The following is a 25,040-nucleotide window of genomic DNA, read 5'->3' as shown; positions in this document are numbered from 1 at the left end:
GGAAATACTGCCAGCACTAATGTGAGTGTTATTGCGCAGGGCAGAAGGATTTTCAGCATACAAATGTGTTTGCCAGTTTTGAAAAACGGCCCACCCCAGCCAATCGCTACGCTACGCTTTTCCCACAAATGACAAGTCAGCGAAGCAAAGGTCAAAAGACGCCAGCGACGGAGCGCCCTTGAGCCTGCTTCAAGACAAACTTGTCCACCAATATTCCAGAGATGCGGTGGCGGCAAGTGGCGGATAAGGCTGCTCGTCCAACTCCAAACTCATTTGGGATGTGTTTGCCCATCTCGTGTATTTTTCAAATATCGGTGGTCCTTGGTGGATGACGAGTTCCTTTTTCCTACGTCAGCTCCTTGTGTGCCGTTTGCAAAGCATCGTACCGTTGTAACCGAAGACTCCTGTTGTATCTTGCGATCCTTGTGAGATTTTCCCTGACACGAATATTGGCGAAACGTTGTTTTCCAGTAAAATTGTTTGAGCATTTCAACCCATTCGTCTATCCTAGTTGCTTATTCTTTTTTCAGTTCGCAGGCTTTCCAGTTAAAAGCGTTCCCGATTGAACAGGCGGGTATTCTGTAGTCTTCCATCAGGGCGGAATTTGAAAACCAAGTGAGCGTCTTATTCACGCGCTCCTCAACCTCAGCCCATTACGAAGACAACAGCGAGCCAGGTAATGAAGCAGAGCAGCTGCTTACCACTCCAGCCGGAGGGATTCACATTCAAGACGGCCGCTGCTCTTGCTCTTGCTGTGACGAACGCTCGCTTTCACCAATTGATTTCATTGCAGGTCCACGCGTGCTTGGACGCAAATCTCACACCCCTCAGGACGCCTTTCTGTTGCGCTGCTATCGAGCAGCGCCTGGAGTGCTATTGACCACTTCGAAAGCACCAGGAGCAAAAGTCTAAAGTGTTGAATGATGATCACCTTGCGCCGCGCGCATCCCTCGTGCACGCATTTGGAGAAGGAGCATATTCGAAACGACCGAGAGCGTCACTGAGCCATTCCGGATGGCAAGGAACCACATGAACTGTGTCTTCTTGTCACGGTTCTCAGGTGTCTGTCTTGAAGGACATGTCCGTGACTTGCTTTCATCCAATCCCGGGGAATTATACCAACAATTTCAGTCTGGTTTCTGCCCATTCCTTCGGCAGCACAAAAACAGCTGCAATCGAAACGACCAACGACCTCCTGGCTGCCGATTGCGGACTCGGCGCCGTCCTCCTCCAAGATCTCGCTTCAGCCTTTGACACAATATCACACTCAACACTCATCAACAGAATTTCCGACACTGCGCTTAGCTGATTCACCTCATCCCTTTGCAACCGCGCCCACTTTATTCAATTAAAATCGTTCGCATCAGACTGCTACAAAGACCCAGCTCCAGCCGTCCGCCAAAGACGCTCAAATCCTACCATGCATTTCTCTCACACGATGTTTACGAGAAACCCGATCAACTTTCTCAAACTTAATAAAAATCCAATTCCTCCCTCTCAAAAAGCAGCGCCGTTTCCATTCAGATGAACAACTCCTCAATTTCCAACTCCTTTCAGGTTGACATTGTGGGTGTCATCCTTGATAGCACTCTCTTGTTTCAATCACACATGACCTCAATCACTCAGTCGGCCTACTTTCACCTCCACGACAGCTCCCTCCACAACTCCCATCTCCATCCAACCCTCGCCTGTAAAAACGCAGCCACTCTTATTCATGCACAAGTAATATCCCGTCTTGATTACTGCGACTCACTCCCCGTTGGCCTAACAGGCAAAATCCATCGGTAAACTCCAAGGGCCCTATTTTCATAGACAAGCGCGGATATAAGAACAAGGGGAGCGATACGAGCCACCATAACCCTAAGGCGACTGTGTTCACCCCCACGACGGCGCAAATGCCTATTTTTACCTGCGGCCATCTGAAAAAAAAATACCAAAAGAGGCAGCGTGCAAGCAAATGTGTCAATGACAGCTACGGTCTTCTCCTTCTTCCGAGCCAGTGTTCAAATCGAGATGAAATGTCTTTTCTATTGTTTCAGTGCAAGCCCTACTTTTTTCATCATCCGAAAATTACCTTTGATGGCCAATGTTGCAACACCGGCGCATGTACCGCCGATGCTAGCGCCAATACGACTAAAGGATCACACCGTCACCCTTGGATCCGTTGCATCACGTCTCCCACGCAACAACGGAGCAACGCGCTTCAGCTCTTGACGATCGGGGACGAGCCTGGAAAAGAGAGGACAGGTCTTAACGACTTCTCATCCGCTATGAGCCTCACAAGTGTCACGAATTGTTCCGTCCGGCGACGTGATCCCCTTGAGCTTGCGATGCTGTGGGAAAAGCAGTGCGCAGGAAATTCCAGCCAGCTTTGCTGAGGTCTTTATTGAACTTTCTTCCAGCCAACAGTGGGGGGGGGGGGGCAGGGGGAGGGGAGCTGCTCTTACCAGGGCACAGAGGCACCGTTTCCCTGAACAACGTGAGTAAGAGTGCAGCTTGAATAATCTTACAGGCAGGCACATTCTTGTCTGCTGACAACTATCACGTATGTACTTTTCCACGAAAAAAAAAAAAAAAAAGGTTTCCTAGTTGTAGTCACAGTGGATTAAAGTACAACTAATCCAATTCATTAGAGGCTTTGTTATGATCCATCCATCCATTTTCACCAACAGCGATCGCGCTTATTACAGATGGAATGGAACCTTAAAGTGGAAGTCAACCCATAACATATTTATTTCAATAATATGTTCTATGCAAACTCACTAGTTGAAACAACGCATTTTGATAAATATTGCATTTGTGGAATAGGAGTCAATCCACCCATTTTTAGCCATCTCCGGGGGCGGCCATTTTGTCACTTCTGTCGGCTGAAAATGACATCATGCTCGGGGCTCAGGTCATGACCAATCGCGGCTGACCCGTTTTTTCAAGCTGCGCCATGATTGGTTGTTTGCTGAGCCCTGAGCAGTTGCGATGTCATTTTCAGTCGACAGAAGTGACAAAACGGCCGCCCCCTGGGATGGCTAAAAACGGGTGGATTAACTCTTATTCCACAAACGCAATATTCATCCGAAAGCCTTGTTTCAACTCATGGGCCTGCATGGAACACATTCTTGAAAAAAATATATGTTCGGGTCGACTTCCTTACTTTAAATTGTCTTTCCCATGCAGCAGTCCAATGTGTTTAGTTGCAACCTTTTGGGAAGTCACTGCTGCTCAAATGAACGAGCAGGGCATCTGTATGAGGAGCGTTGTCGACTATCTGTCACAGAACAGCTGGAAATGATCCAGCCTTTGAATGGTGACACATGATGCTTACTCAAGAAAGAAGAGAGAGAAAAAAAAAAAGAAAAGAAACAGTGATGTCAAATGTCAATTGCACAGTCACGGTCAAAGTTTACTCTGGGTGTGATTCGCTTGCTTCATCCTGATTTCGAAGCCACATTTCCACTAAAGTCATTTGGGTCAACAAGCTTGGAGCCAAAAAGGTCCAGTTTGTGTCTAACGCGAGTGACGGAAAGACAAAGGAAAGCCTTTTCACTCATAGAGGCTGCACTTCGTACACTTGATGTTCATATTAAGTGTGTGCATCCGTGCATGTCCAACTAGCGTGTTTCATTTCACACTTGGCGATTGGGCGAACACTCCAGAGACTCAACTTTTGGATGACGTTGTACGCCTGAATATTAAAACTGGATATGTACATTTTTCATCAAACATTATGATCCTTGGGTGTTTTACTGAACAGAGTAATGACCTCATTACTGTTGTGAAATGGGGCCAATGGACAAAGGCACTTTCAATCCGACGTGTCACCACGGAGGCCGAAGAGGTGCCGCAAAGGCCGTAAATCAAGCGGGGACCGTGAATGGTGAAACGGAGTCGGCTAATGTCTTCCGGATATGCGTTTCGAACGAGCCCTCGGTCAAAGCGCCAAGGAACTCGGTGAAGGTGAAGTGCTTTTACGAGCTTGCCTCGATGCGCCGACAAAAACGAAAAACTGTTGGTGAGATATTGAGAAACTAAAGTCAAATGTTGTCAAGAAAATTGTTTGGATTCAGTGAATGAATGAAGATGGAATACGAATAATGTAATTGATAGTCTGAGCAACGCACGCCTTCTTTCACGGCCAATCCGCAATATGATCATTCATCTTTGAGGTGGCCTCGGCAAAAGTGTTCCACAATTTAAAGCTGCTAATCTGTCTTGCACATCTGCTTCAGAATGGGGCTCATTTGGAAGAATGAATTCCCTTCTTGGCGTTTGTCAAATTATGACCCAGGAATTCGCCCGAAATGGCTGCTTCAGACCAAAAATGGCGCACGTTGGCTTCCATTTCGGGCATTTGTTTTAGTGACCTTTTCGTATGTCCCGTCAGGGCAAACATTAAGGCTGCAACCTATGATTATTTTGATGATCAAGTATTCTGTTGATTAATTTCCCAATTAATCGATGAATCAGATTAAATAAATAAAAAAAAACACACGTTTTAGTTTCCATCGGGTTAGATCACGCATATTTCGCAAGATGTGATGTAGATGAACAAAAATAAAAATATCTGAAAAACCTTGATGTGCTAGAAAAAAAATGTCCATTTTAGAAGTCAGCGTCAAAAATACATTTAGGGATACACACAAAGGCATTTCTGATTAAAATGAGCTGTTTAGCGTCATCTGCTTTCATGGACGTTTTTTTTTTGCTTTCCAAACAGAACCATTCAAAAGCTTTGTCACCTTTTTTCAAGCACAGTTATGTTCACACACACACTGCACTTGTATAATTCAATGGTGTGTATTCATTTACAACAAAAGGAAACAAAATGACGTTTCCTTCTTTTAAATATGCGTAATATAATGACATCACATGGCCAACAGGAAATGACTGACCATTTATTGGACTTTTATCGGGCGCGTAGTCTGGCGCGCGTCCGTCTATCAAACGGAAGTGCGCGCCCACAGCGCCTGACAACTTTCGAGTGCGTCAACTTGCTACAAGTCTGCCCCGCTGAATCCAAACTTGACAGTCGCTGCGGACCGGGCTGCCTGCTCTTCGCCATCCAGCCAAAAGCCAAGAGCCAAAAGCCAAGAGCCAAAAGCCAAGAGCCAAAAGCCAAGAGCCAAAAGCCAAAAGCCAAAAGCCAAAAGCCAAAAGCCAAAAGCCAGCTGGAGGCATGCTTCCCTGCGACGAGCGCAACAAGCTTTTGCGCGCCTTTTGGCTGTCCTGCGTCTGCCTTTTGGGGACCTGCAGCACAGCCGCGCAAGGTAAGACAAAGCAACACAGCACGAGACGAGACTCCCCCCAACCCCCCACCTCCCGCTTGTTTACTTTTCAGCCCCTGGACGTTAGGCAAGTCACTCAACTTGGACGTTAGATGTGAGCGCGCTAGTTAGTTAGCACACACTGAACGCAACTGATTGTTCCAGCCATGTCAAGGCACGTCCGAAGTCCACTTGCACACACTCCAGTCACACCTTGATTTGCTAAGGTTCATGTCAGGTCACAAAAATAGAACAGCTCATTTCTTTCCAGCTATTCGTATGAAGGCTCGCACCAGCTGTGATGGAAAATGTCAGGTGTGGTTTTCATCGGCGGTGGGCAAAGTATAGCCCGCGGGTCACACACGGCCCGCTCACATATTTTCAATGTGGCCCTCTGAGTATTGACTGGATCAAGTTTCGCGCATTGCGTTGCATTCATTCAGCCGCATGTTTGTCTAACATGTTCAGTGTATTTCCATGTATATCATTATGTACTCATTCCATACTCAATATTTTATTGGTGCTACACCGTGGCCATTTTACACATCTGCGGATCATCTTTTGCGTCAGAAAGACAGAAAGGTCTTTGTTCGCCATTATCTGTCATGGCGTTAATTCAAATTTTATGGATCAAAAGTACCAGTGGTGTCGGTACTTGGTATCGGCGAATACTCGTTTTAGTATTGGTCTGAAAAAAATGGTATCGCACATCCTTAACTTTAAGTTAAACTAGGTCTCTAAATAATTATCCAAAATAGTTGTTGATTTGCACCTCTAACGCCTTACCTGCTTCGTTTAGTTTTTACATGTTTAAAAAAACAAGCAAACAAGCGATACCAACTGCATCACAACAAACCGCAAATCGCTTATTAATTAGTGAAATGAATGTCAAAGAATCCATTTTCCTCCCGGCATACTTTACTAAATTATTAAGCAGAGAGAGCGCTTTGTGCTCCGTTCCGTGCACGCTCGCTCCCCACCAAGTTGTTTTTATCGGCAGACGTCAACTGTGTTGCCTTCGTTAGGTTGCTCTCGGGATGCTAATCAGCGCTAGCGCGGGACGTGGAGTCCTGATGGACTTGGCGAACCGTCCCACTGCGGCCGTGTGTCTCGTTTAGTCAACACACGGAACTGGATTTTCCAGCCTCGGGCCGTAAGCCACGAGAAAGCCGCAACTTGTCATATGTCAAATGAATGATATCATCACACAAAAATTCATGTTTTGCTTTTGCTTGCTGTTTTCATCCCCTGATGCAAAATGGTCACATTCAGTCCTAGTGTGCAAGAAGCAGTGTCATGCAATGTGCGTGGCCAGCGTTTGGGTGCCGCTCGGTGTTTTCTTTGCCCTGCCCACGCAAAAGTGCCATTTTCATGAAATATGATCCGATCTTTCACGCTCGGAGCGATGCGTGTCGGAGCTTTGCAGCGGTGGCGGTTGGGCGCGACCGCTAGTATTGTTAGCCAGATGATTAACGACGCACGACCGCATGCGATGTCACTCAAACGGCTTTCGTATGTTTTCTAGTTTACACATATTGTAAGAAATGCAAGCTAATCCCAAACATGAGATTCTTGAGTGGGACGATTGAACTTCATATGACAGGGATGTTGTGTCATTCGTGTATACATGAGGCAATTTTTCAGTTGACTGGAACAACCAAGATGGTTGAAAACATAAAATGTCAAAAGTAGAGTAAATGTAAATCATAGATTTTTCAGTGCTTGTGCAGTGTGATGACTTGGTAAACGCCATTTTTTTGAGACCACATCCATTAAACATAGAACACAACACATTTTCCTATACTGTATTATTTATTCATCACATTCAGCAAGTAAATGTATAACCAGAGCGGGCGGCTGCGGGGAAATTGGTTATGGCCGTGAAATTTGTCAATCTGGCTTCTTGCCGGCTCCTGATAAAAGGCTGCCCGCATGGCAATATGGTGCGGATATGAGCCCCGGGAGGGAGATTGCGTGTCCGCTCAGGCAGACGGGAAATGTGCAAAATAAATGCTTTACGGGTGCCCACCAATCTTTCGCTGCCTGAATGTATCTGGATATGAAAAACTAAGTCAAGAAAGGGAAGATTTGTGTTTGGGTTCTGGCAGTTAATTGACATTATCGGTTGCAAAATGTGTAGAGTACGGAGAAATGGTTGTTTGGACTCAATTCAATCCGCAATGGGACATATTGTGAAATATCGACAAATCGAACATCTCCGCCCTTGACTTGGAGCCTGGCTGGGGTGAAGATCTGCCACTTTCAGGCACTTTCAGGCCGAGCACTATCACGTCAAAGTCAAAAGGTAAACTGAGCAGCAGTGCTAGCATAGATTAGCAGTGGCTAATTGTGACACCTGCACCTGCATTTGTTGCTAACTGATTTCTTAAAAAATATTTGCTAGAGGGTTTGGTAAAACGGCTAAATAGAGCAACGAGGGCCATAACTGAAGTTGGTTGTGACCACGGCCACAGCAGCGCAGTCCCCCGTCTCTAAGATTTGCGGTCTTGGGCTGGCCTGCAAAACGACCACCGCTTGGTACGGGACAGGGTACAGGATTTACGCCGTTCACTAAAATCGAGGCCATAGTCTCAGCTTGTCAAAAACTTTTGAGATGTATGCTCGTCTTCAGAAAAGCCGGCCCCAAAAGGGGGCCTTGGACTTGTGATTCATTCCACTGGAGTTTGTTCGTAAATGATAGCCGTATCTTTACTGAACTCGCGAGGTTTTTTTTTTGTTTTGTGTGTGTGCTTAACTGAAACAAGAATCGGTTGTTTGTTAAACGTCAACGCTTGCGACTTTGCTCTGAAGGGAAGCGCTTACAGGAAGTGCTGAATGTCATCGGATACTCAGCGAATGAAAGATAACAGTTAGTCCAACTTTCAATGGGATTACTTGCCTATCGGGTGTAAACTAAGGGCAATTTGAACTCGTCTTGCCACAGGAATGACTTTACGTCGGTAAGGTTTGCTGTCAAAGTAGCTGTGCGGTTGGAAGAAAATGCATTCCCTGTGCGTACGGATACGAGAATATTGATGTTTCCGTCCAACAACTGCTGCATCGACGCTTTCCTCATTGAGCTCATTCCAACAATAACCTCCGTTTCACAAGAGCCGCTGTATTGATTCCGTCATCAAATCATACGCGCCGTCTCCAATAGAGTCGGTGAGAGATGATATTTGCAGAGCCAAATTGGTCTCTTGTTCAGTCCATCGGACGGATTCAGCTATGTATACATCAAATAATAACAATAATGAAGGTGAGACCAAAATATCCACCGCTGCAAAGTTTCTTAAAGTCAATTCAGAGATTTGGGGGAAATACATTTGACACGTTTCGAAGACGGTTACTGGTTATCGATTATCGGAGCACACCACGCACAATATGACCAAAGTTGGATTTCGATCTTCATTTGCGAGGTCTGTCACGGATAAACAATAATTGAAGCTTTGAAAAATCCTTCCGAGTGCGCCGGGCCTGAACTGCTATGAACATCTCACGGCGTGCATAAAATGCGTAGTCAGGCTGGATTCGGAGCCGATGACGTGAAGTTTCCCTCTCAAGTCGGCCGATAAAAAATAATTGCCGCTTGATTGTGTATTAAACATTAATGGCTTATTGCAGTACTGATGAATCTTTTGGTAGTGTGACAATATCAAGCGTTCGACTCAAGAAAAGATATATTACAAAGTTTGCGTGTGCGTCTCTTTTACTGTTTGAGCCCGACCTCGCCGTCTCCATTAGACGCTAATGGCTCTGCCTCTAATGAAAATCCGAAAATTGGTTTCTCCACGCTGATTTTCTCTCTGGGAACACCCTTGTCGATTTGTTTGAACTTTGTCCCGTTGCTTCACTGCTTTGCATCTCTAATCGTCTCCACGGTGGCAACCCTAGTTGTGCCCTTCTTGCTGCTAATCTGTATCCTCTTGTAGAAAATGAGCTGAGCCATGACAATTCACGCACAGTAGCATCGCTCTCGCCACGCAGGCTTAATTGTCTCTCATTTATGGGGCCTCGTGTGACCCGGCGGTAAAGATGAAACGCTGTGAAAGTGGAACGTCACGCGTGCACGCCGCACAATGATCACGGCGTTCTCCTCATATTGCTAAAAGTCACGTGATCAACCAAAACAAAATCCAAATGCGTATGCACTTTGTACACGGAAATTGCAACCTTTGAGAAAAAAAATCTTCATGCTAACGGTGAGACCCCAAAATGCGCTGTGATGTAAATGAAAGCAGACGTTCCCGAGAAATCACAACAACGAAACGAAGGTGTCTCAAGATACTGACATGCTGAGAAAAAAAAAAAAAAAAAAAAAAGTATTCACAGCCTTTGCCGCTGTGTGATTACAACTGCGCGAAAACACGATTTGACGGCCTTATCATTCACACACCAAGAAAAACAAACATATTGCAACACAGGTAATGTTATTTTCAGTCCAAGCAAATGAAGCCGTGTCATTTCTTGTCTTGTCTGACACTGCCTATTCCCATGGGGCCTTTTCTTCTTCCCTTTTAACAATTATTGGATTGTTTCATACAGTCCAATGAATAATTCACTTCATGTTTTGTAATTGAAAATCTCGATTTGGCAGCATGTCTTCCTTTGTAAAATGTGTTGTAATCACTCGTGCGCTTTATTGTTGGCCTTGGGCTTCGGGCTGCTAAAAAGTGCAGATGGATTTTCCTGTCATCTCCGTCAGCGAGCGACTTTCCCACCGAAAGATTACAGCGAAGAAGAAGCGGAAACGTTCTGCTGTTTTTTTTATTTTTTATTCTTGCTGTTTTGTCGTCCAGACCGCGCATGTGGGATTGAAATCATGGCGCTCAGTTCCGATTTAGCAATGAGATGTTACGCTGCTGTAGAGGGAGAGGCCGTTGTTTACCTTTTCCTATAAGAACAAGATAAGGCCCTTCCGAGGCTTGCGGGAATAAAAACAAAGTGTTCAATCTGATTTGACGTGAACAAATGGCTGGACAGAGTCTGGCGATCTGTGCCGCAACAATTTGCTGGGCTCTGTGCCGTCTTTGCTCCCTCGCCGCTTCAACGTTCGGGCGCCTTTTAGATAATTAACAAGATTTGCCTGCGGCTCCCCAAGACTGCTACTGAGTTGTTGTTGGGTTTTTTTTTTTTGTTTGTTTTTCAATGGACGTGAAACTTGGCAATGCGGTACATATTGTCGGGTCTTTGCGGCGACTGTGCCAGCCCTCATCCTATGTGCCAGCATCCAAAGCTTTGCGTCATGCAATACACGGAGTATCAAACAGTTGGTGGCCTGTGGCCGCATGTTGGTCAAGTATTTTTTTCATTTCCTTAGAAATGACTACAGATGTCCGTTTTGGCTTTCAGATTTGTCATGTTTGCTCTGTTATGGTTTGGAGTTTTTAGTTTTGTTTTCTCAGTATTTCTGTCTGTCTCGTCAATGATTGTCCGCCTGTGTGCATTCCACCCCCTTGTGTTAGCCAATCAGCTCCCTCCTACCCTGTGCGTCTCGTCCAGGTGTTTCTTGTTGTCTCGTCAGTATGCCTGTATTTAAGTTCCTAGTTTTTGTTCACTCCTTGTCGGATCGCAGTCGCTGTCATGTTGTTTTGTTTCTCCAGTTTTGTGTTTTATTTCCTAGTCTTCCTTTATTGATTTGAGTTTGGGATTTTTCAGGACTTTGTTTATGCTGTTTTTTGTTAATACATCGTTTTGTTCAGTGAGCCATGCTTCTCCTGACAAAGTTTGATCTTATTCAAATGAAGCTCAAAGAGGCTATGTTTCCATTTTCCCCCAAATGATATATATATATATATATATATATATATATATATATTAGGTCTGCAAAGTTAAAGTGCTAACTTTGGAGATTATTTAAATATTATAAAGCGTTAATTTGATAAAAGAATCGTATTGAAGGATCAAAGAAAGCTATTGAAACGATCTTTGAATTGAAATATACATTTTCTTCCTCCACATTAATGCCAAGACTTTACTCAAATAAATATCTGTTCCTAGCTTTGTAGAAGATTGTAGTTGAAAAATGCGATTAATCGCAGTGAATCATGTAAAATGTTGCGATTAATTAGTTACAAAATTTCGCTTGACAGCACTAATATATATATACACGCACACACACACACACACGTGTATGTGCTGTTATAGCTAGTTGGCTTGTCAGTAACTTATTATTTACGGTGGGTTATCCACACACCCTACCTCTCATCACTTTGATGCCGTGTCCTTATCGGAGAGTGCAAATAATCTCTCTGCCGAGGAGGTTTTGTATTCTTTGTCTTGTCGGCACACTTCCACAGAATACAACGAGGAGCCAGGGAACTCTGAGATACGTTATTACGCTATTAATACGCAATTAACGCTAATGACAAATCAAGACAGTTATACTACTTAAGAACCACTCGTACCATTTACAATTTGGACTACAGTTTAGCGCAAAGATTATTTCCACGCAGGGGAGTGCATTATGCGGTCGAGGGTAAAGAAAGTCCATTTTAAATAACGGTATGTGTTATTGAATTTGGCAAAGATCCACTTGGCGCTCATGCAGGAAAAAGCTCCTGCCTCTGAATTGTGAGTCACCAGCTCACCTGGAATCGATTGCCTCAGGATTTATTTTTGTGGAAAATGATTTGCAGATGCAATTACATGATGGCCAAAGATGTTATTGAAAGATGTTTTTTTTAAATCCCACATGGTTCTTCGTCAACCCTCATTTAGCTCATACAACATGTGTGCGGATTTGCAAAGATATTGTATGAGTGGACTTGATTGTGTACTGGGCTAAACACATTAGCCAAGAAATATAGAAATGGCCCATCATTACAAGTCAAGTCATAAAGTCACAGGCCTTGATTTCACTTATACGAAATCCATATCAGCCACAAGGCCTGCCGCCTCGGTCGGTATGCCACATTTCAAGGTGACGCGCGGCGGAAGAATACTTCATCCAAAAAGTTGCACTCAGTTACTGTCATTTTTCACGAGGTTGTTTTAGACATTTACTTACTTTTGTATGGATATTTAAGAAGGACTAAGAAGGTTAAAAACTGCATGTAAAGATTTTTTACTTGTTTTGCGCAGTGCAACCCACGCTGTGTTACTGCTGTACTTTGTGTTTTAAAGTTAAGGAATTGAAGTGTTTCTCAAACAAATATTTCCTATTATTATGACTTAAGGGGAGGTCAGCGCAAACATTTTTTTTTCAAGAATATATTCGATGCGAACCCACTAGTTGAAACAGGGCATTCCGATAAATATTGCGTTTGTGGAATAAGCGTTAATCCGCTGGTTTTTAGCCGACCAATCACGGCTCGGATTCAGAAAACAGGTAATGTCATTTGTGATGTCATTTTCAGTCGACAGAAGACAAAATGGCCGCCCGCGGAGATGGCTATAAATGAGCGCATTTTGCTGTTTAATTTATATTCCGCAAATGCAAAATGAAGCATAATGCCGTGTTTCAACTAGTGGGCCGGCTGGGGCAACATATTCTTGAAAAAAAATATGTTTGGGTCGACTTCCGCTTTAAGTAGGCGCTAGCATGCTAGCTAGTACGACTACGTTATTGTGTCAGACTACGGCTTTTTGCGACTTAATCTGCAAATCGGGGTGCCGCTGTAGAATTTCGGCATGACCCACTGAAGTCCTCTACTTCCTCATGTGGTTCAATTAGTGATTAATTACTGACTCGCTGAAAAAAAAGTCCAATAAATTGAAACATTGTGTTGCCCGTCCATGTTGGCTTCAAGTGAACACGACAAAGTCCACACTTTGTGAATTGTCTGGGAAGACTTTTTTGTAATCGGCCCGCTTCTTAAAACAACAAACAGGGACATGTAGAAGCTCTTGTCCAGAACATTGTTTTCTGTCAGCAACTTGGCAGGGACGAGCACTCGCGGTAAAAACTTCCTTCAACACAGCGCGCCACTGACAAAAATGTTTGGCCGTCATGAAGATGAGATTCAAAAACAAGCGCTGTTATATTAAAAAGTCCATGGGGGGTAAAAATGTATCATCATAGCCGTGGTTGCGTCATTGCTGTTGAAAAGCGTAACCTTGGGAAAAGCTATGAGTCACCCGCAGCCCTTTTGTTCCCTCGCCTGAGGGAACGCTCGTGATGAATTACACCTTACATGGTGGACGCGCCCTTTTCGACGTTGACCAGGTGTGGAAATCCAGCCTAACCTTGAACAAATTCATCGATTGACCTACAAAAACAGTCAACGCTGGTTTAGGACATCTCAGAAGTTGAGATTGCTGTTTCAAGATGGCTTTACTATCAGACTTTGTGTCCTTAGCGTGGGCAACGACCACACGACGAGAAGTCAATACACGGTCGGATGCGGCTGCGTCGAGGCCGCTGGCGTACGTCGAGCTGCTTTACGGGCGACTAGCGGACGGGAAGATGAGAAGACAGCCGAATCCAACTCAACAAGATGGAACTCTGCCCCAGACGGATTCAACCTGCCCGTGAGAAGAGCTTCGCGTTCTTGGCAGCGAGTTCAGATCATGATCGAAATCGCTGTGTGTGTGTGTGTGTGTGTGTGTGTAACTCTTGGCAGTGCTCAGCGCTGTCTGTTAGTAGGCAGGCGGAGAAATGCCCATGAAAAATGGAGGCATCAAATCTGCGTCCTCTGTCAACGGGGTCCATTTTTCAAACGCTTGCCTTTGGTGTGCTTGACCACGTTTAATCACGTTTAATATGAAAGCTGATTTGGAGGTTCTCGAGGGACGTTTGCATTTATTCTCGGGAGCTCGTCTCAATTGAGATCCTCTGGGAACTATAAGGCTGGGGTGGACAACTCATTTTTGTCGCGGGTCACACATTGTAGTCATCGATTCCCTTGGAGGGCCATGAACTTGAAAGCATATACGTGTTGAATCACCTCCTTATTTTATGACATATACAGTACAAAACAAATTGATGGATAACTCGTTTTCAAATCAGTCATCAAGTCAAGAATACTAGTTCCTTCAAGTTACTGCGACTCGGGGATGCAGGCCTGATTGCTTGCTCAAAGGTGATTGTCGGCCTGGATTTCAAATTCGTTATTTTCAAAAGGCAGGTCAACTATTATTGCGGTCTTGCGACTTTGTCCGTTTGTGGTAGGCCCCAAGTTGATATCTTTGGCGGAATATGCTTTGCTTTTGCCAGTGTACGTTTTATGAGGGTGAACTTCACGTTTGTATTTTTTAATTGCAATTTCAAACAGCAGCAGCGCCTCGGGGGATCTTGGTCCTCGCCCATAATCGTTTTTCATCACAAGAGGTAACCGTGCCACCGCTTAGGTTTTTACAATTCGCAAAACAATTACGGGTTAATGCGCAAGATGACATTTAATGTTCTGTGAAAAACAACAATAACGCAATCAGTCATTCAATCGTTTCCAGCCTTGAAACATTTTGCCCATCATTTGCACTGTCTTTCTAGAGCTTGTTTTGAGACCGAAGCCAATGACAAGAAAGAATTCTAGTGTTGTTGCCACGAGTGTGCAGCGAGGATTGTTTACGGAAGACAAATGAGAGCAGAGAGAGGCCCCGACCGTCTGTGTTGCTTGCTGTGGACTTTCCTGCGCTAGACAACCCCAATCCCACCATTTATCGGCAAAAGTCTCTGCAGGGCCTCATCCCGCCAACTCGATGCAACTCTAATTCCATAAGGCGGGCAAAAGGGGGCACATTGGGAGGATTTGATGAGCGCCCTCCCGACTCCAAGGTCATAAATTGAAGTCTGACAGGTTGCACTAATGCTGGCCTCATTCCCTCGCTGACCGCTGTGCAGGGCGAGCGTCTCTCGCGCGCGCTCTCTCTCTCTCGCTCTCTCTCTTTGTGCACCTTGCAGGAAGGTAAACTTGATTTCCAAACTTTTCAAGATGTTGCTTTAGGGTCGCGTGATAAAAAGCAAGAAACCTAATAACGGAAGCAAGTGAAATACAAGGGGGCACTGAAGGCCGCTGCCAATGGCGAGAACTTGTATTATAAACGGCTGCAACCGAAGCTGATAATATTTTCAGGGGAGAAAGACAGGCAGTGAAAAAAGGGTTTAAAATCTCCTCGGAGAAAAACAAAACAAAACGATTACTGCCTCAAAGCTTTAGCGATGCAGTGGAATCTCAGATTGTGGTATGGTTCAGTTTGATAATGTTTATCAGCTCAAGTGTGTCCCGGTTTTTGTACATCGGCTCGGAAAAAGATTGCACGACTCGGCCGTTCATATTTCGGAATCGATGCAGAGTCATTCGAAAGATTTTGTGGGTTGTAGACACGAAGGGTCAACCTGACGGCAAGGCGAGTTTTTATCAACCACTCAAAGCAATAACCCTCCGGGTATGCTCGGCAACATTTGCGAAACACCTCCCTTCAAAAAATCAGACCTTGAAAATAAAGTAGGAAGTTCAATGAAAACAGTTTCAGCACACTTTGAACAGTCACTCGCAATAGACGAGCACAAAACTGTTGGAGTGCCACTGCTACGTAGGAGCACGGCGGCGAGATGTACGATTAGTTTCGACATACAGGCCGTTTTTTTTTACCCGGTGTCAAAACCTGTCAAGGAAAGTCAAAGAATCATTTGACAAGTGGCTTCATTTTCTCGGTTGAATGAATCTGCTGAAAGAATAATTGCCAAGGGCTAATTTGGGGTCAATTATGAATAATGCGCCTCTTGCCGGTTGCCGCACAATACATTGACGGCGGCCCAATTACACCAACTTATTGGGCACAATGAGAACAATTAGAGAGTGCAAAATAATCATCCCGGCATGACTGCTAAGGCAGCATTTGCTAATGCTGTGCTGATGCAATGTTCTTATTATGTCGATGTTCGGCCAGTGCTACGCGAAGGACAAGTTTGTTTTTGTTCTTTTGTTTGGAATGCGTTTTTCAGAGGCGGCAGCTCAACCGGAGCTTTTCATCTTCAACGAGCTGTGCGCCCTGAAGGAGGATCCGGGGCCTTGCAGGGCCGTGCGGGACAAGTACTTCTTCAACGTGGACACGGGTCGTTGCGAGCTGTTTGAATACGGCGGCTGCGGAGGAAACGCCAACAACTTTGAAACGCTGGAGGCCTGCCGAGAAATGTGCGTTGTCTCGGGTGAGTGCCACACATGAAGCAAAAATACACGGTCATCAAGGAATTCAAATCTTCACAATGGCCTATTTATACTTCCTGCCCCCCTCCCATTAAAAAAAATCGAAACGAGCTTTTGCAATGCATTTTTAACTCATTCACTGCCATTGATGAATTTAGTTGTCTTTTCACAGCACAGCCATTAAATGCCAGGAACTTATTTATATATTTTTTTCAATTTTTTTTGTGCCTGGCAGTGAATCGGAGTTAATCGGAAAAACAGTCTACTTTCTAAAACATGCAGTAATGACAATTAATAACAATGTAAATATTACAAGATTTTTTTTTTCACACTTTTTGCTTGAATTAAATGAGCATCGCTCCTTCTGGTGCGCACGCCTTGGCCACCCGGTGGCACTATAATACGGACAGAGGAGGGATCACAACTTTTCAGCAGTAATATGAGACATAAAGAATATATTCCTGCGAGTCTTATCTGTCCACACGTGTTTCTCTAATGTTTGTATTAAAATATTCATGGCTTAAAGGGTTATAACGCCGCCACCAAGATGCTACATGCTACTCGTTAGCATGGCAATGGTGTTTCCAATTATGTGTTAGCATGAATCTAGTGGACACAAAGACAAAGTAACGTGATTGTTTTAAACGCTAATACCCGGTGCAATTCTCTGTTTTAAACGCTAATACCCGGTGCAATTCTCTTTGTTTGATGTTGACTTTGACATCAATTGTCACTTGGGGGTGACATTAACAACATGAAGCCTCTTTTTTGAACAGTCTTTCTCAATTCACTTGACAAACTGCTGCTTGTTGCGAAGTGAGTTAAGTCATTGGCGTGTATCTAAAGTTTAAGCTTGCCAGAGCACGAAAGAAAAAAAAAAAAAAAAATTGCCAAGCGACAGCTCATTTCTGTATTCTCATTTTAACAAAGTGCAGCGACTAAAATGAAATTTCATCCTTCTTAGATCCCAACAACAAATCCATCACCTGCTTTAAAAGCAGGGCGTTAACACGTAATCCTCAGCCAAACGGCCCATTTTGTTCTGTGCGGAACTAAATACAATACAATACAATTTTATTTAAATATGACCGATATTTCAAATTTGAAACGGTTGCAATGTGATCATGGTTAGCCGTAAACCTTTTCCTTTTATAGTGATGTTGGAGCGACTTTCAAGTGACGACAGGAAGCAAATGTGTTAAAGGTTACTCTGTACCTGACTCTGACACAAATAAAGGTCAACTGTCAGAAAGTGCCTTTCTTTCTCTGTGCATTAAGAGCAGCCGTGACAGTGACGGAAAATATTAAGCCACTCACCGCACCGCGGTTTGACGTCGATAATATATTGATTACGATTGATTTGATCATTGCACATCCCCAAAAGCAAATTTCTGAAAAGGTCTTGTCGTTGACACACCTTTTCTTTTTTTTTTGCTTCAGGTAAAGCTTCTAAGTGCTGGATGCTCTATTTTGTGTTCAGTTCAGAGCAGGAAACATAGACGGGACAGGACAGGACAGGACAGGACAGGACAGGAGTCGTGCTAGCATGCGACGTGTGGTAGGAGAGTTTATGCAGTGCAGATGCGAAATGACGAGAAGCATGAGCTCTTGGTTTACAATGCAGCCCCTTTTTCCGTTTCCTCCATTTTTGCCAAGCAGCTACAAACAGGATGTGGTGTTTTCTGTCAAGTTCAGCAGAAAATATGCAAATTGGACTCGCCGTCGGTGCTCAAGCGACTTTGATCTGCATAAATTGGCCTTTGGTGCGCGCGCGGGCGCAACTCTTACCATTTTGTGTGTTCTTCTAAAGTGCTTGCTCGCCGCACTGATTTTTGTCTGCCGTGTTGATTTCTATTGAAAACGCCAATGAAGCCTGACCAGAGGGTCAGTGAAGAATTTGCATACAAATAAGTTTTGGCGCCGATGACAGAAAAGTTTACCTGCCCAAAAAGGAACCCAGGGGCTGAGGGAGAAGGTTTTGCGCAAACGCTCTCTGCGCTATCGGACTTACAGAGCATATCTAAAATGAAAGAGCAGAAAAAATGCTGGCCTGTCATTGGTGGATCTTATAAATATTCACACAGATATTTGATATTACTGCTTCTGACTACGTTACTGCTGCAAAGCCCACTTTCTGCCATTGCAGGACTCACAAAGGCCTATTCTATTCTAGTCTATTCTATTCTATTCTATTCTATTCTATTGTCAGGAAGCAACAAGAGCCTCATATGGAATCGCTGAAAGATAAATTCTTTAATCCAGCCTGACAAGCATTTCCATTAAGAGTCCTATAATATGTGAGCATTTAAAAACAAAAGTATTTTTTAAATTTCATTTATCTCATTAAATAATGTATTTTATTCATTTTAAATACTAGAATAATACATAGAGCTATAATAAACAATTTACAGACAATTCATTTTTATTCAATGGGTGTTCCATGAGTATAATATCAACCATCAATACAATAATGCCATTAAAAAGTTTTATATTTTATCATTAAAATAAATTATTTTATTTGTTGCATTCATTTAGCCATGTGCCTTGTATTTGAATGTATTTGTATTTCATTTTTATTTACAAATGTATTTATTTGTTGTAAATATTAAAATAACAAAATACTAGTCGACAAATGCCCATATATCGACGACGACGATATATTGTATTAAACATTGAGTTATGATGAAACAATTTTACGTCCACAACAATTTTCAGTCATTTTTCAATCATTCAACACGGGCAAATTAGAAAAACGAGCAAGCCATGGCATCATTCAAGTATGAACTATCAAATGTCCACTTGTAGTCACGCCAGCGCAAATACGTTCTCGACTTGAGCTGAGTGTTTGGAAAGGCGATCGGCTGAAGGAGACGGCGCAGAAGAGGCAAAGCGAGGCAGCGCTTGCCATGTTGCTGCTGCTGGAAGTCTTGACCTTTCCGCGTGCGGAAATGCGATGGTATCTATCGCTCGCCGGCGCAGGAAGTGGCCTCGCTGGGACCGGCTGGTCAGTGACTGCAGAGTGGCTCAAGTGGCTGGTCTGCATTTGGTGTTGTGCGCAGGCTGCCAACACTTGGCCTCCATCATTCATTTCATTTGGGCCCGAGCCTGAAACGCACTCAAACCGCGACGCGAGCAACAATGACGAGTGGCAACAACAATGAAAAAAAAAAAAAAAAGGTAATTGCATGCTAAAAATAGGAAATGATTTAATTGACGTAAACAGAACTGAGCCACGTACTTTTTGTTGTTTCCTCAGCAGCTTACTGTATGTTCGATTTGTACAACTTTTATACAGTTATATAAATATACAACTTAAATATAATTGTGAACAAAGACCTTTCTTTCTGATGCAAATGACGCTTTATGTCAAACTGCAGCAATAAAGCGCCAACTACTGCCGAGGAGGACTTGCTCGATGTCGAACTTTTTTTTTGCCCCTAAGTATCGGGGGCTGGTATCGGCAGCCTCCATCAGTACCCAGTACCTTAAAATAAGGCCAGTATCGGTATCGAGACGTGTTGTCGCTACTCCCCCGTCCCTCATTTGTGTCCACATTTGAAAGAGTTCTGATTCTAGTCTGATGATATCTGATTGTTTGAGGTTTTGTTCCTTTCAGGTTCCTCCATTGTGACAGTCTCTGTGCTTGTGTTTTGCCTTGTTTTGGCAGAGGACAAAAACCCGTGTCATTTACCCGAAGCGGGAGGTCCCTGTCGCGGCCTGGTGACGCGTTACTTCTTTGACGGCGCCAGTCAGCAGTGCAAGCGCTTCTATTACGGCGGATGCTTCGGCAACGCCAACAACTTCAGGAGCGTCGCCGAGTGCCGGGCCAAATGTCAGAAACCAGGTACGTCACGTGCTGTTCTCCTCAACGACGATTTGACGTCAACTTCAACTGTCAGGCCCTTACGTAAACCTCGAAATGGGCCACGAAATACGAACTTCACAGGGTTGACGACGCCATCAAAAGAGTTGTACCTCAAAGAGGTCGCTGATATATTCAAGCTGACCATGGAATCGGTCACAAATGATTTAGCGTTGAAATGATTCCAAAGCGCCCTTCATTAATCCAGACGGAGGCACAGCTAAGAAGTCATTTCTCAACTAAAATGGGAAATAACTGCAAAATGTGTGAGCTGGGACCAATTCGACCGGCAGTCCGCTTTGGAATAAATATATCTTTGAAAAAAAAAACAAAAAAACATGTTTTTTGGGTGGTTTCCTCATTTTTGTCAGTAGCATCATTGCAATGCGTGCCTCGTTTTGATAGATTGCTTCTTGTCTTGTCCTTTTTCATGCTTTGGGCAGATTTAGAAAACGTCAAAGTGCAGATCAGTGGCAGAGAAATGATTGATGTGCAACCGACCATATTAACTGGTAAGAGTCACATTCAGGTTCCTGAGCAAATTAATAATGAGTTGATCATCCTTTTTCTATTGAGTGAGGGTCTGCAGCTATGATCAAATAATGATTCCTTCGGGGGGAAAATGACAGGATAAGATATGAGTTTTTCGAGCCTTGAATTCTTTTAGCTCTTACCCCGACCCAAACGCAAATTTGAGTGCTATAATCGTAGTAGATTTCACAAGAGCGTTCAAGGAATGAATCACACTTTTGTATTTGACGTCGTATTGAGAGAAAATCATGTTCTTTATACAAAAGGTTCAGAGCACTCATTCGCCCGTACAAACTCACAAAGTGTGCCAAAAATGTGTTTGCAATCTAGATTTCATGAATGATTCATTAAAAAAAAAAATGTTTTTACTTTGGTTGGTTCCAAAAGTGAAGGGCATGCATGATTCCTGTCACCCATCAATAGCTTAATATGCCGTGTGTGCGGTTCTCAGGTGAGCACACAGTCAACGTGGCTGCGGCGCAGAACCCGAACGACACAGATCCCGACCATTCGCAAGGTAACAGCATTTTATTTTCCAGCTAGAGTGACAAACAAATGCAAACATTCAAGCTGGGGATGTCAAACTTTTGGGGTCCAGGAACCCCTGCTGACAAGGGAGATTTTTTTTCATTTTTTGGAAGGATCCCCTACTGGAATATCCATGCGCGGATGTCCGATGTAGGCGATGAGCTGCCTCGCTCAAATCAGAGATTTGAATTGGCCCAAAGCAAAGATGGGTTTCAAAAACCCATGAAGGAAAGCCAAGCCTTTTGTCATTGTCAGCCGACATGAAACACTGACCTCTTGTGGTGGTAACAACACCTACCCGCACAGCTACAAACCATGAGCCATATTTATTATTCCTTTCAATTTGCACTCAAATTTCAAATATGACTGAAGTATATGTGACTCATTATTAGCACATTTACATATTCATGACTTCAGTGTGCAATAAAGTATTATGCTTCCATAGACGTGCGTAATTACAAACTCTCTCTCCTCAATGCTGTTCTTTGTTTTTGTTTGGTGCTACATGACGTGTTACATTTCCTTCACGGGATGAGAATTTTGCATTGTGTTGTAAGTCTAAGTACTGTATGTTAATCTTATTTTTGATTTTGTAATGCCCCTAGATACTGTTCTCCTATTGGATGGTGATCCGCATTTAAGATTGCATCTGATTGGTCAAATACACAAATATGGAACTTGTTGCATGTCTATGCGATAGGCTTGTGACTGCCATTAAATTGTTTTTAGGTATATATTGTGCAACCCTAATAGGTAGACCACTTTTGGCATTTTGGCTATTCTCCTCCTTGAAAAATTGTCGCTGGGAAACGTCAGTAAATATATCAAAAGTGTCACCAAGTTTGCAGTACTGCCGACATGAAAGTACCACGTACTCGGTGTTCTTTTTTTGACGGGCCGGATGCGGACTTGGCCCAGGACTGGTGTCGGGGGAAATTTGACAAATGACGTGATTTCCAGATGCCAAGCTGCCAGACGTGTGCTCGGGTCCTGTGGACAGAGGAACGTGCGACGGCAGCGTGCGCAGGTTTGCCTACCATGCCAAGACCAAGAGGTGTCACGAGTTCCCCTACAGCGGCTGCGGAGGGAACAAGAACAACTTCAAACACCGCCGGCAGTGTATCAGGAAGTGCATTAAAAGTCAAAAGGGTATTTTGTTATTTTTATTTTGACATGTTTTTGTCTTTCTTTTTATATTTATTGTATATTTACAACTTTCCTATTAGTCGGGGCTTTGGCGCCATCTTTTGGCATATTAGATCATTACAGAAAGAGCATAAAAATCCGTTTTCCACAGATAGTTGAGGAGAAAAAAAAAAGACATTTTTTTAGCAGGGTGATGAAATTGGTCAACCATTTGTTTCCCAAATTTAAAGGCCCTACGGTATGTCTTAAAAGCTCTCATTCTTCACTCAAAGTATACAAACAATTTCAAAAAAATCACAACATCCACCTGTTAACCTCCACTTGAAATGAATCACTTTTGCAGAGCTAGGGCGATGCGACTACGAGAGCAGCGGCATAACAGAGCCCCGGTGCAAACAGCAAAACAAACAAAAGAAAAACAACGCCCTGAAAATTTGATCAAAAATATTTGAGGTGAAGAGTGAATCGTAAAAACGCAAAAGAATTACTGTACTTGCTCTAAACTGAAGCGAGGGACAAACAAGATAAAAGCAGAGAAAGACAGACATTTTCACTGGTGGAAGCAGCACTTCATCACCAAACCGCCAAATGACTCTGTGAAAGTACGAATGCCCCTGCCGGCTAAATCAATTCTTGGACTTCACCCAACATTTGAGAAGTTGCCGCTTATCAGAATGTCACGCTCATACACCGCAGCTCCGCTTACCTTTCGGCTTAGTTGTCAGGCTTCCGTGTAGTCCAGTGGCTGCACCGTGTTTGAAAATGTTGAATCTTCAACCAGCCTAGCTTCCAAGTTATGGGCGGAGGTGAAACTATCTGTGTCAATTGGTAACGTGAAATGTCGCCACCTGCTAACGTTTGTGCTTCCTCTCAAAAGCTGAATTGCGCAAACATTTTTGTTTGTCTTCCTCAGATGGCGGCATGAAGATGATTCGAATAAGGAAGAAAAAAATCGTCAGCATTGTTCACGGCTCCGTGTGAAAACGACGTCGGCCACATTTGCTCGTCATGAGCGTGGCCTGTATTTATCTGCATGTTTTGTTGTGTAGCCTAAATGCTAATGTTTTGCTTCGTAGTCAGCACGCCATTTCATTAAGTCCTCGACAGAAAAACACTTTTGTTTTGCCACTATGGAGCTTACAGATTCATGTTGACTTTTGTATTTGCTTTTTTTTTTTTTTCGACAGATTAAATAGTCATCTACCTTTACCCTTTTGCTGTGAGTTTCTTACCAACATCTAGTTTCAAGTCAGTGTCACCTGATCTGTTTAACCATCGAAAAATATCATAACACAGTGAAAATTCTTAATTGAGTTCAAGCGGGAAAAAATAGGCCATCAGAATGGATTTATTAGTACAAATTAAAAATAATGATAATAATAAATTCCAAGTGTTTCAGTTTGCCGCACAGCATCAGAGGAGGTTAACATCCTTTATGACATTTAAGCAGTTAGCTTGAATTCTATCACTGTCAGGTACTAAATTAAAATTCGTCCGAAACATTTCCGCGTCCGGTCTGAATCCAAGTGAGCAATTTTGCCTGACTGGTCAGTCGGATGATGTTCTTACAAAGCGCAGAAGGGGGGCAGTGTTGCTCAAAGTTGGCATTGCTGCCGCGGTCTCATTTCGTTCTCGTTTTCAAACCATTTTTGCAACATGTAGGAGTCCATTTTGTCAATCCTCAAAATGTAAGTGACAATCACAGCATTGCCGCACTGAGAAATGTTCCCAAATGTTTTGCTTTGCTTATTCACAGTGATGGATTCATTATTGATCATATTAAAGACATAACCGAGGACAATGCTGAAAGACATTTTAAAGAGAAGAACATCAATGCATGTCATCGTCCAGCACAGCATGTTCAAAGAAGGAGGAAATGGTAAAAAAAATAAATTAATTAAAAAAAACTAGTCCAACACACCTTGTTCGCCATACATTTTTGACTTATCTTAATACAAGAATAGCTTTTTCATATAAAGTATCCCAAACGCAAAAAAGAGTTCCCAAATACTCATGAAGTAACGCCTCAACCAGACATACCTTTGCTATGTATTTGTTCTTATCTTGGATTTTCGTTATCTGATTAGATAGCAGTGATGACAAATATAAAAATGAGAATTTTAATCCACTCTGGTCCGCCCGTTCGCAAAAATCGGACAGTTTCCAGGCATGCCGAGGAGCCCGAAAAGGTGATTCACGCTTTGGAATGATGAGAATAAACACAGGCAGTGATTCAACGCATTCCCCGTTGGAACAATTTCATTGTACCCTGCACAGGTTGGCGACGCCCTCCTGGCTTGGAGAGAAGCAGCCCCAGAAAAGTGGACATCACTTCTTGCTCCAGAAAGTCTTGACAGACTTTCACATTCCAGTGGACACATCAATAAAGGCATTCTTATCTTATCTTATCTCAACTGAGATGGAATTGTGTGCCCCGGATAGCGCTTTTTCCTCCCTCCAGAATATCTTGAGAATCTTGCAGACTTCATCTTGTCCTGCAGAAATTCAAGACGTCCTTTGCCGGATGTAGCAAAGCATCCCCCAAACATAACCAAGATGGCGGCCTTCTCAATGCTGGACAGCAGATCAAGTGTGCTTCTCATTGGGGGGTGGAAGGCAGTGTAC

General features: G+C 43.5%; 1 protein-coding gene across 1 annotated transcript; it reads left to right on the top strand.

Moving 5' to 3' along the window:
* Window positions 1-4,916: 4,916 nt before the first annotated feature.
* Window positions 4,917-23,624, top strand: tfpia (tissue factor pathway inhibitor a). The gene is made up of 7 exons (XM_086052074.1): window positions 4,917-5,261; window positions 16,147-16,350; window positions 20,016-20,192; window positions 20,654-20,722; window positions 21,193-21,258; window positions 22,230-22,418; window positions 23,329-23,624. Exons 1-7 carry the CDS (start codon window positions 5,171-5,173, stop codon window positions 23,394-23,396), a joined length of 864 nt encoding a protein of 287 aa, XP_085908200.1. The 5' UTR covers window positions 4,917-5,170; the 3' UTR covers window positions 23,397-23,624.
* The last annotated feature ends 1,416 nt before the right edge of the window (window positions 23,625-25,040 follow it).

The sequence above is a fragment of the Filicampus tigris genome, chromosome 14, assembly GCF_054856515.1.
Source record: "Filicampus tigris isolate MCC_2025a chromosome 14, RoL_Ftig_1.0, whole genome shotgun sequence".
Classification (NCBI taxonomy): Eukaryota; Metazoa; Chordata; class Actinopteri; order Syngnathiformes; family Syngnathidae; genus Filicampus; species Filicampus tigris.
This window is presented reverse-complemented; position numbering and strand designations above follow the sequence as displayed.

What these genes read in the sequence shown, in the direction of transcription:
- tfpia (XM_086052074.1), top strand. Translation starts at nt 5,171, where the DNA reads ATGCTTCCCTGCGACGAGCGCAACAAGCTTTTGCGCGCCTTTTGGCTG. An exon ending in AGAAATGTGCGTTGTCTCGG is followed by an intron (nt 16,351 to 20,015) that starts GTGAGTGCCACA and finishes TTGTTTTGGCAG; the next exon opens with AGGACAAAAACCCGTGTCAT. An exon ending in GGCCAAATGTCAGAAACCAG is followed by an intron (nt 20,193 to 20,653) that starts GTACGTCACGTG and finishes TGCTTTGGGCAG; the next exon opens with ATTTAGAAAACGTCAAAGTG.